Source organism: Chanodichthys erythropterus, chromosome 19, assembly GCF_024489055.1.
Source record: "Chanodichthys erythropterus isolate Z2021 chromosome 19, ASM2448905v1, whole genome shotgun sequence".
NCBI lineage: Eukaryota > Metazoa > Chordata > Actinopteri > Cypriniformes > Xenocyprididae > Chanodichthys > Chanodichthys erythropterus.
The window spans coordinates 26,337,772-26,349,843 of NC_090239.1; the positions used below are offsets into that span (position 1 = coordinate 26,337,772).

General features: G+C 34.6%; 1 protein-coding gene across 1 annotated transcript; it reads right to left on the bottom strand.

The window, feature by feature from the left end:
• Positions 1–4,154: 4,154 nt before the first annotated feature.
• Positions 4,155–9,171, bottom strand: si:dkey-32n7.7 (uncharacterized). Its single transcript, XM_067369085.1, has 12 exons — positions 8,998–9,171; positions 8,435–8,567; positions 8,174–8,298; positions 7,815–8,093; positions 7,604–7,696; positions 7,366–7,501; positions 7,233–7,259; positions 6,590–6,779; positions 5,372–5,646; positions 5,118–5,260; positions 4,306–4,545; positions 4,155–4,223 (listed from the first exon to the last, which is right to left on the bottom strand). The coding sequence occupies exons 1-12, from the start codon at positions 9,169–9,171 to the stop codon at positions 4,155–4,157; spliced, it is 1,884 nt and encodes a 627-aa protein (XP_067225186.1).
• Between the last annotated feature and the right edge of the window lie 2,901 nt (positions 9,172–12,072).

Here is a 12,072-nt window from a genome sequence, read left to right on the forward strand (position 1 = left end):
GGGGAACACCAACATCCCAGGAAGTGGGAACTACTTGAAATGAGAAGTGAAGGCAGTGCTAGACAGCAACTTCACTCAAAAGCAAGACAACATGCATTGTGCCGATAAGGATTTTTTTTTTTTTTTTTTTTTTCTCAATCTCTTTAGACTTCTTAAATTATTGGTTGCCTTTCCTTGCATTTTCTAGAGACTTACATTTTAGTATTTTTTTTTCTTTGCCAATTATTCAGTATATTATATCAGTTCTGAGATCTTCCTCAAGATCTTAAAGGTGCCCTAGAATCAAAAATTGAATTTACCTCGGCATAGTTGAATAACAAGAGTTCAGTACATGGAAATGACATACATTGAGTCTCAAACACCATTGCTTCCTCCTTCTTATGTAAATTTGATTTGAGCAAAAGACCTTAGAAGAACAGGCGAATCTCAACATAACACCGACTGTTACGCAACAGTCGGGATCATTAATATGTATGACCCCAATATTTGCATATGCCAGCTCATGTTCAAGGCATTAGACAAGGGCAGCCAGTATTAACGTCTGGATCTGTGCACAGCTGAATCATCAGACTGTAAGCAAGCAAGAACAATAGCGAAAAATGTCAGATGGAGCGATAATAACTGACATGATCCATGATTACATGATATTTTTAGTGATATTTGTAAATTGTCTTTCTAAATGTTTCGTTAGCATGTTGCTAATGTACTGTTAAATGTGGTTAAAGTTACCATCATTTATTATTGTATTCACGGAGACAAGACTGTCATTATTTTCATTTTTTAAACACTTGCAGTCTGTATAATTCATAAACGCAACTTCATTCTTTATAAATCTCTCCAACAGTGTGTAATGTTAGCTTTAGCCACAGAGCACTATCAAACTCATTCAGAATCAAATGTAAACATCCAAATAAATACCATACTTACACGATTAGACATGTTGCATGACAAAAAGTTTGTAAAGATCCATTCTGAGGGATATATTAGCTGTGTGATCTTTGTTTATGCTGTTTAAGGCAATCGGGGAGCACAAAAATTTAAAGGGGCCGCAGCCTGAATCGGCGCATATTTAATGATGCCCCAAAATAAGCATTTAAAAAAAAATGAATAAAAAAAAAATCTATGGGGTATTTTGAACTGAGACTTAACAGACACATTCAGGGGACACCTTAGACTTATATTACATCTTTTTAAAACACGTTCTACAGCACCTTTAAAGGGCACCTATTATGCCCATTTTTTCAAGATGTAATTTAAATCTCAGGTGTCCCAAGAATGTGTCTGTGAAGTTTCAGCTTACAGTTTTTTTCGATTGCTAAACGACAGTGGGCACAACTGGAGTCACATGTGCAAAACTCTAACTACAGTCTGCACAGCAGCAGTTCATGTGGACCAAACTCTAGCTCGTTTTTCATTGCTTGAACATAGTTTTCAAAACTCTACACACTTATCACATGACTTTAACCACAACCTGCACAACACTGTGGATTTACAGCACTTTGTTCAAATGCTAACACACTGCTGTCAAAACTGTGAACCACACATTCACAACAGAATAGATTTCAGCCTTGTGCCTTTCAAACATTGCAATTTCAGCTGAAAGGCTAAGCAGGTGTCTTGTTTTAGACTTGTTAGTGAACACACACACACACACACACACACACACACACACACACACATATATATGTAACTCATTACTGTAATTTCGTAAATTACTACAGACTATTCAAGCAAACTGCTAATTTCCATTTACCTTAAAGAATTATGTTCTAAAAATTTAAATAAATCATGTGAAAGAATGTCACTCTTTTCTTTGAAGAAAATATTACTTTGTATGAAGTCACTGAAATTGTTCAAAATGTAAAGATGAAAAGTTTGTATTTTCTGTGTTGGTGTTTGATGCTAGTGTTTTTCCTCTCAGTGTGTTCTGAGTGACAGTGTGTGTTATCACAGTGAGGGTTGTGCATAGTGTTTGGCTGCACTGAGCCTGTTTTGAGCCATGTGTTAACTGTTTAGCTCAGGTGACTGTTGGTAGTGCAGACTGTAGTTAGAGTTTTGCACATGTAGCTCCAGTTGTGCTCACTGTCGTTTAGCAATCGAACTGTAAAATACCTCACAGATCATTTATAAATTCATTTTGTAAATACCCATTTTCTGACTTCATGCATGTGCCTTTAAATGCAAATGAGTTGCTGTGCCCCACCCCCTATCTATGATCACAGTTCCTCAATCAGATTCTCTGCCAAATATCTGCTTGGTTTTGATCCTTACGGATATCAAAGTTCTTCTTTCATCATTAAAGTTTATTATTTCCACATTTTAAAGCTATATCAGTTTAAAATTCTAATGGATGTTAGATCTGTGGCACATTCCCTTCAAAAAATAAAACTAATCCACTGCATTCAGCGGCTCAGATGTAGGTAAATGAAGACTGTTACATTCACTCTTACATAAAACAACAAAATATCTCAATTGACCCTTCGCAGGGAGTTTGATTGACAAGCGATCTAACCAATCAGAATGCAGAATCCGCCATTTTGTCCGACAAAGCAGTCAGGAGTTCGAAGATTAACCTCGGTGGACTTAAACTTGAAAAATGATGTGTACTGATGTCTTTTCGCGTTTGAAACAGCATTCCTTCTGATGTTCATTCATGTTTATTTGATGCTATAAATGAACTAGTAGGAAGAGATGATCGGTTTTAATGCCTCTTGAGCTGAGGCTATACAGTGATCTTTCACAACACATTAAAGAGCCACAAAATGGTTTTTATTATTTGAATTACTTAAATTACACAGTTTGAAAGCTGGGACTTTAATATCATAAGTAACCTGCTCTGTCTTGTCTGTCGATGTGTTGTCAGTGTCCTCTTCGCTCCACGATGTATTTTTCACTGCATGTGGCGTGACAGCAGCACAGCTTGTCGGACAAAGCAACAGTAACAAAGGGGGGCGGATCTTTGCAAAGGGTCAATTACTTACCAGACACTGTTGTCACTACAGCTGCTCAAGCACGGAGAAAATGGCGGACCTTATACAGCTTGCTGAGGGTGGTAACTATGGTAATGCAGGACTGTCAGTCAGCGGTCGTGGGCGGAGCCTGTGGCTAATGTGACGTCACATTAGCACCATGGCTGAAAACAGGTCATTGGGAGACACTGTTTATGATTTATGGGGATTAAAAAAAAAGGAGTGGGTGGATTTTTATCACTATAGGGTGGTTGTGTACACACACTGCCTACACACATTTATATCCAAACACCATACAAAAGTGAATTTTTTATAATAGGTCCCCTTTAATATTAGAAACCCAAGTTACACGTTGCATTATACAATAATGCCTATACATAGGCCTGTACATCACCACAACCATAATGAATTTATTATTTCTAAAAATCTTTTCATTGTACATGTCCTTTAAATGTATTACATATTGTATTTAATATTTACACCCAATGAAAGGATATAGACAGAAGATGAAGATAATAAGTTTGTGCCAAAATGCAACAAAAGTCTTATCAATCCAGTCAGTCTAACAGTACAACATGTAATCAGCTGAAATCACATTGATCCTACTGTCCATATGTGATGTCATATGTGGAAAGTACTTTCAACTATTTCCTTTGGAAAAAAAAGGGTACATTATAGGGTGTAAAGATATATAAAACATCAGACTACAAAACTGATTGTGAAAAATGATATTGCTATTGCATCAACATCCAGTAAAATAAATATAATTTGCAACCGTATTTAACATACAAATATAGTAGCCTATTCACAGCAATAAAAGATAACAAATTATCATTCCACAATATATAGAAACTGATGGGATGCAGGATATGGAAGTAATGAATTAACTATTTAAAAGTCAGGGACTTATTAAAATTGTGTTAGTTTGATGAAGAAAAATATTGTGAGATCAAAACTCTAGAAAAAGAAGTCTAATTATTTCAATATAAAATAATTGCTTTCTATTTTAAAATGTCATTTATTCCTGTCACATCCCTATCATATTTTTTGATGGATAGAAATATGAAAAGAACAGCATTTTTTTTTTATAGTTGTTTTTTTTTGTTTTTTTTTTTTACATTTTAATAAAAGTAAAAGTTTTAATAAAAAGTATTAATTTCTTTCAAAAAAAAGAAAAAAAAAACCTTACTGACCCCAAACTTTTGAGTTTATCTTTAGTGGTGCATTGTTACGCATAGAATAAGAACAGTATTGCTATAAGCAACAGAAAACATGGTAGCAAAGAATTTTGTGGAAGAGATGCTGCAGAAACTATAAATTTAGATTCTATATTCACGGATGAGTAAGAAGGAGGAGGACCAGGACAGGTGTAATTGTTATCAGAATCATTTCCAGTGGAGGTAAACTGCACAAAACCTGGAGGATCGCTGCACATGAAGGAGGTGATCCATTCCTGATAGCGGGACACTCTGGTGTAAACACCGGGATATTCAGGTCGAGCACAGCCAAAGCTAACGATACCAGACTGGACCCATACAGAGCTCTGATTGCTCACCATCGGACCTCCTGAATCTCCCTGAAAATACAAATCAATGCAATCAATGAGACATGCAGTACTGTTTGGGTCAGTAAGATTTATTTAAAGAAATTAATACTTTCATCAAGCAACACAACTGTTTTATTTTTAACACTGATAATATTACAAAATGTTCCTTGTCCAGCAAATTAGCATATGAGAATGATTTCTGAAGGAACATGTGACACTGAAGACTGGAGCAATGATGCTGAAAATTCAGCTTCTCATAATAACATAAATTAAATTTAAGTTGTTTTGAGGGAATGAGACATTGTGTCCCTTCTGCCACAACACTGAACTACCCGCTGAAATGTCTAAGACACTTCAGTACAAACCTGAATGAGTGGAGCAAGCCACTTCCTTTTATACCCATAGGGCCGGAAAAGTGTCATGCAAATTCCATTCCCTAGTTTGCAATGGCTTTTTCACGCAACACCAAAGGTATATGGGGATCTCAAGTGTGACCCCTACTGTCACTATATTGACACAACTTTCCTCCATCAGGGAACAGAGGATACAACAGTAACCAAGATGTTTTGTGATGCTAAGGGAACTGGACAGGGTTTGTGTACCTGACATGAGTCCTTGTCTCCCTCCAGTAGACCAGCACAGATCATGTTGTCTGTTATATTTCCAACTCCATAGAGACAGTTGCACTGTTTGTTACCAATTACAGGAACCTCCACTTCCTGTAGATTAGAGGATGGAAGGGACACTGTAGGACAGAAATAGGAAGTTATTTAAAATATGTTTCAAATGGGATTATGAATAGTGTTGAGTGGTGTTGAGCTTAATGTAACTAAGTGAAGCAAAAATGAATCCTCACCTCCTTCTTCAATGTTTCCCCATCCAGTGATCCAGCTCTCTGTGCCGCTGTAAAACACACTGCCATCAGCTGCTAGACACACGGGTCTGATGTAATCAGTGAAGCTGACGGGAGAGCTCAATTTGAGCAGAGCGATATCATTGTCATTCGTAAAATTGTAACTAGGATGTTTGACAACTGCTATCACATCTCTGAACTCTTGATTGGGGTTGACGCCTTGCTGGGTCTGATGTCCCAAAACCACAGTTAGAGAATAGATGGCATCACTGGCGAAGCTAAAGAAATAGACAGAAATAGTCAGAAAGGGTTTTAACCCTATAAAGCCTGACATATGAAAAAAAAAAAAAAAAATCTGACAATTATTGTTTTTATTTTGTGTGTATGTGTTCTAATTTAGCATCATATTTGATACATCAGACTTTTATGGCTCATATAATATAGTGAGAACACGGACCTTATACCCGTGGAGGGAAAAACAATAATTTTATTAAGAGGCTCAAACTGAGAAATAATCTGAACTTTTGAGCAGCTGCTGATATTATATTATATGGCCAAATAGTAAGATTAAATTCTGATAGCTAGTAATTTGATCTTTATAACAGTATAACAGACTACTTACATAAAATTCACATACATATCAGTTGTCACTCTATAGCCCCCAATATGTCTAAGATGATTTTTAAATGCTTGGATTTATGATCAAACCTCTGTAGTTTTTACTGTGCGGGCAAAACATCTAATACAATGCAGTACATTGATGATTGATCAATTATTTATTTGACAAAAAAGAACAAATAAACATTCCTCAAAAGCCTGATGGATCATGTTTGATACTCACATTTTAAATGTTTTTTTTTTTTTTTTTTAAATAATCAAGTAAACCTAAGTAGCTTCAGTCCAGAAAATGTTTATCTATATTACTAAAAATAGTTATTCTTACATTACTTCATAAAATCAGTAAAGACTTCACAGCAAAAAGTATTATCATGAATGTGTACTCCAATTTTTACAATTATACTTGTTTTACTTGCTAAAAAAAATCAGTATGCAGACGGCATGAAGTAAATTGTCTACAACAGATTTTTACCAAAGTTTGATCATGTTAATAATTTACTATCAAATATGATAAAGTAGACAGGGTTAAATCAATTCCTCAATTAAAATGTAATCTACTCAAACCATTTATGAAAGCTGAAGTATTTAGTTGAATGAGTTTACCGATCAACACAATGGGCAGCGGTCATCACCCATTCTTTGTTGATGAGAGAACCTCCACAGATGTGACTGCCGTCAAGAAGAATGCTAGCCTGCCACGGCCAGTGTCCAGCTGAAGCGTTCTGACCTCCTTCTATCCTGCTGCTGGTGGTAAATGTAGTTCTTCCACACACCTGAGCGCTGGGAAGATTATCTGAGGCAGAAGACACACTGTTGTTTTACCCAAAATCTTCTGAAGAGGTACAGCAGCAGACAGTGTCATGCACATCAGTTTTTGAAAGGGGACCACATATAAATCCAGATTCAGTATGTACATTTTATGTGATTAAAATTCTCAAAAAAAAAAACAAAAAAAAAATGATGAAAAAATAAATATAAATATTTTATAAAAGATAAATAAATATTATTAATTCGAGTGAGCGAGTTTTTAGCATTCTGATATTTCACCATTAAAATGATTAAAGTAATAAAAATGTTTTGGAGATTGCATTCAAAATTAAGCAGCCTAAGAAATCTGAGGGGACAGATAGAATGTATATTCTGTTACAAAAAATCTTATTTGCACAATGATTTCAAGAAAAACAGAGATATCAATTATTTCACTATATTTAACTAGAAACCAAATTGTCAATGTAAAATAATATACCTTGAGTGTCTGTTTCATCACAAAGTCCTGAAAAACAAAACAGAGGCAGATATTCCATATATATCTATATTATATATACAAACAAACAAATGCATGTTTTGAGACATCAATTTTCATTAATACACATATATACCATTTCTTTCTGATGAATTGTCGACACGAAATACCCATCTACCCATGATGTTGACATTGCTTGTGTATGCAAGGTTTGCAATGTTAGAAACAGGAATCAAAAAGAAATTAGTAGAGCAAATTGTGTCATAGCCGGACTGTTAATGAAGAAAACAGACACAAAAAAATCCATTAAATTAAAATACATTTCACACTACTAAAGATTATAAACTATTAATGTATTTCCCACACTGCTTTACCTTTACACCATAGGTGGGGGTAATGTAATCATAATGCATGAGTGTAAATGACAGGTTTTTTCCAGACACCAAAACCACTTGGAAGGTCGACTCCTGGAAGAGACCGGGAATTCCTCATTAATACAAGCATCATTTTTGATGATACATTTTTGATAAATTTCAGTTCATGAAAATACTATGCAAGTGCCTGCCAACTGAAAGAAAAACGTACTGCCTCTCTGTTTCCATAGTACGGTACTTTATCCCATGTAGCAATAAAAACCCACGAGGCTGAGAAGTTCAAGTTGGGAAAATATTTGTTTATGTCTCTAGAAGCCCGATTCAAGAGACGACCATCTGTTACTTGTCGATAAGAGATGGTTCCTTTCCTACTATTATTAATGTCTGTCCACAGTGGAGCGATGATGTCTCTAGTTGAGCATGCAGGAAAATAATTGGGATACCACTGGGAAAATGACTCATCAAAGGTCAGGTCTCCATTATTATTCACCTGTAGGATCAAAATATGTTATCTGGATTTTCAAGTAACATTATATATCTGTGAAATATATATTAATGAATGCTTCTTACAAATATTTTGTCATATATACGGCCAAAGTACACAAATGGCTGCAGCAAGGGGATCAGTGGAGAACTTCCATCATCTGACTGTGGGTTTTTCTCATCCTCTACACCTCCATATGGGTAGAATATTCCTAATATTCCAACAGTATTATTAGTGCGCAAGGTTTTGAAGGAGGAAATCTTTTAATGCCTACATTAATTCCATGTTTCCATATCCATTATATTTATCAAACAATGTAAAATTATTTTATTAAACAGTGACGTTACCCTCCTCAGGCCCGCCATCAACACGGAATACCCATCGTCCCGGTACATTGACATTGCTGGAGTTGGAGAGTTCATTTTCATCAGTAACAGGGATTGAAAAATAATTTGTTGAGTTTATTGTGTCATAGCCAGCCTGAGTAAACAACAACAAAAATAATAATAATTAATCGGACTGTTGACCAAGACATTTATTTAAGGTCCCATTATTATTCTATTATTATTATTATTATTATTATTATCTTAGTCTTAAAGATTTTTAACAAGATTGTGTTCAACCTGAAAACTTTGATCAGTTGAAGAGATATTTCCATAGTTCATTATGACAAAGGAAAGAGTCCTGCAAATGACTAGAACGACTTGGAAAGAGGATTCCTAGGAAAAGACAAGTAAAAAAACATTGGGTTCCAATGAGAAAACACAGCTATAAATTGTCTATAAACATTAAATTCATTCATTCAAATACATTTATTTAACAAAATTATGCTAAATGTATGCAATCCTTTCAAAATTATTTCAATCTCTGACTACATTTATTTATTAGTGTAATCATTCAATCTACACACCGTCAAAGAGCTATTGAAGTAGGGCACTTTAGCCCAAGTAGCAATGAGGACTGTATGTACTGAGAACCCAAACAGAGGGAAATACTGTTTGACATCATTTCTCGCCCAGTCCAGAATACGTCCTTGAGTTACCACACGGTAAGAGACGCTTCCATTGACACTACAGTCAAACATTGCCCAGAGTGGAGCTATAATGCCTCTAGTAGAGTTGGCAGGGAAAGCCTTGGGCGGTCTTTCATAAAATGGTCCATCAAATGTCAAATGTCCATTATTGTTGACCTATAGTAAAGATTTGACGTTTTAACTGAAGCAACATGACTTGTAATACATTAATTCTACTTTAAATGTAATGTGTTTAACATAACATCTCACATATATGTTCTGGTATTTGCGTCCAAAGTACAAGAAAGGATACTGCAAGCGCACAGGTAAGCGTGCATTACTTTGACAGGGATTCTGAGAAACCAGAGAGCCAGTTGGATAAAACAAACCTGGAAAAAACATGTCATTGCATATTATGGCCTTGGTACAAAGATTCAAATTTGATTAAGTTCAGGAAAAGAAAGAGAAAATGCATTACCAAGTTTTGTTGGAAAAGTGTCAACACGAAAAGCCCAGCGGCCCATAACATTGACATTTGTGGAGTGGGTCGGATTAGCGATGTTAGACACAGGAATTGTATAATAGCTGGTTGAATCAATAGTGTCATATCCAGCCTAAATAATGATTAAAAACATGCATGTTACATGTCTATGGATAAGAGGAGCTGTAGCTAATTCCACCAAAATAAAAAATGTTGTTGTATAGCTACAAATACATTTGAACTGTCTGGAATATTGCAAAAGTTATTACATTTTAAAATAAAAATACAGGGCTTTGAAAAGCTTTCTCACCACTGCAGTATGCTTAGTTTGTGGAATATTGCCATAATTAAATACAATAAACGACAAACCAGAACCTGAGATCAGCAGTACTTGAAAAGAGGAATTCTGAAGAAAAAAAAAGCACAACATCAAATTATCACAGTCACAAGACAACTGAAAACAAATAATGAAACAAATCTTACCTGTGCTGAAGTGTTATAATATCTCACATTATCCCAAGTACAAACCAAAACTGAGTCAGCACTGAAATTTGTTTGAGGAAAATATTGACGGATATCATTTGTAGCTCGCTGTAGTACTCGGACGCCACTGAATTCTTGGAAGTAAAAGTCACTGTTGTCAATATCTGTCCATAGAGGAGCAACAATGTCTCTATTTGTGTAAGCTGGAAGAGTTCGAGGACTTGATGGAAACAATGGCCATTTGAAAGTAAGAAATCCATTTTTGTAAACCTAAAAGGGGTTTGAAGTAACAGATATTGCAACAGACAAATACTTTTAATGGCTACTGATAAAATGCTTTGAAAAAAAGTCCAAACAGAATTGCATTAATGAGTGTCCTCACATTAATATAGCTGTATGTGATCCCGAAGTAAGTAAATGGTGTCTGCAAATAGAGATTGATGGCAAATCCAAAAAATCCAAATCCATAATACTGTTGAAGTGTGTGCCCATTCCTAAATGGATAGAACAGTCCTGAAAGCAAACACATTTATTTTTGTCAGCATTTTAATTTATTTGCAACTCTCAACAGTACACAACATATTAATTGCTCAATAAATTGTCCTACATGTTTTGAACAATAAACAACTATTAAACAACTGAGTCATTCCATGTCAAATCAAACAAATTTCAGAAACTTCCTCGGCTCAAATATTTGATTTTCTTTATATATTTTTTTCTGTAGAAAAAGACCAACATAAATAGTGATGAATGCCAAAATATGAAATGTCACAGATGTATATTTACTGAGTAATCCACTATTGATTTATTGATTGATTGATTGGTGACAATTTTCACCTTAGATTTAGAGCCAATTTACATGAATGGCTATAGTAAAAATTACTTTAGAAAGATGGCAGCATCATTATTTTATTTTTACAGATTATGGGTAGGTCTATTATTAAAATCTGTTGACTTTAGCAATCTTTGTTTCATTATATGCCAACAGTGACAGTTCAAAAATGTCAAAAACCACTTCTTGTGTTTTTTTTTTTTTGCCTCAAGTTTGCATGCCTGTAACTAAATTTGTTAAGAACCAGAATCTAAAAGGATATTAAGATATCTTAAATACTTCTTCAGTTACAGGCATGCAAACTTGAGGCAAAAAAAAAAAACACTTTTTACCATTGCTTTTTACCATTTTTGAACTTTCACTGTTGGCATAATGAAACAAAGATTGCTAAAGTCAACAGATTTTACTAATAGACCTATCGGTAGCACTTTATTTTACAGTATGTGTACTTTCTTGGTACATATATTGTAATTATATTGTACATACAGGTAAAAAAGTGGTAAAACAAGGTACTTACCTGACATGTATGTATATGGAAACTAATAAGAAACACTGCTGTACTTTTCAATGGTACAAACATGGTAACTACTTTGTACTATTGGGTAAACAACAGGCATTTACTTATAGTGTCAGTATATGATAACTAACAGACACATTACTGTACATACTAATGGTATGTACATGGTAAATATTTTGTACTTACAGACAAGTGTGGGTAATAACAGGCACTGTCTATACACATTGTCTATAGGTACAAAGTAGTTACCATGTATGTACCATTGGAACGAGCAGTGTTTTTTTTATTATTTTCCATGTACATACATGTCAGGTAAGTACCTTGTGTTACCACTCTTTTACCTGTATGTAAAACATAATTACTATACATGTACCAAGAAAGTACATGTACTGTAAAATAAAGTGCTACCGACCTATCTCTGTGTAAAAATAAAGTAATGATGCTACCATCTTTCTAAAGTCATTTTTACACCCCTTTAATTTGGCTCCAAATCTCAGGTGAAAAATGACATTTTGACCCCTCTACAAAATAGTGGATTACTCAGTAAATATACATCTGTGACATTTAATATTTTGGCTTTCATCACTATTTACGTATGTCTTTCTATAGAAAAAAAAAAAAATAATAATTACGAAAATAAAAAAAATTGAGCCGGGGACC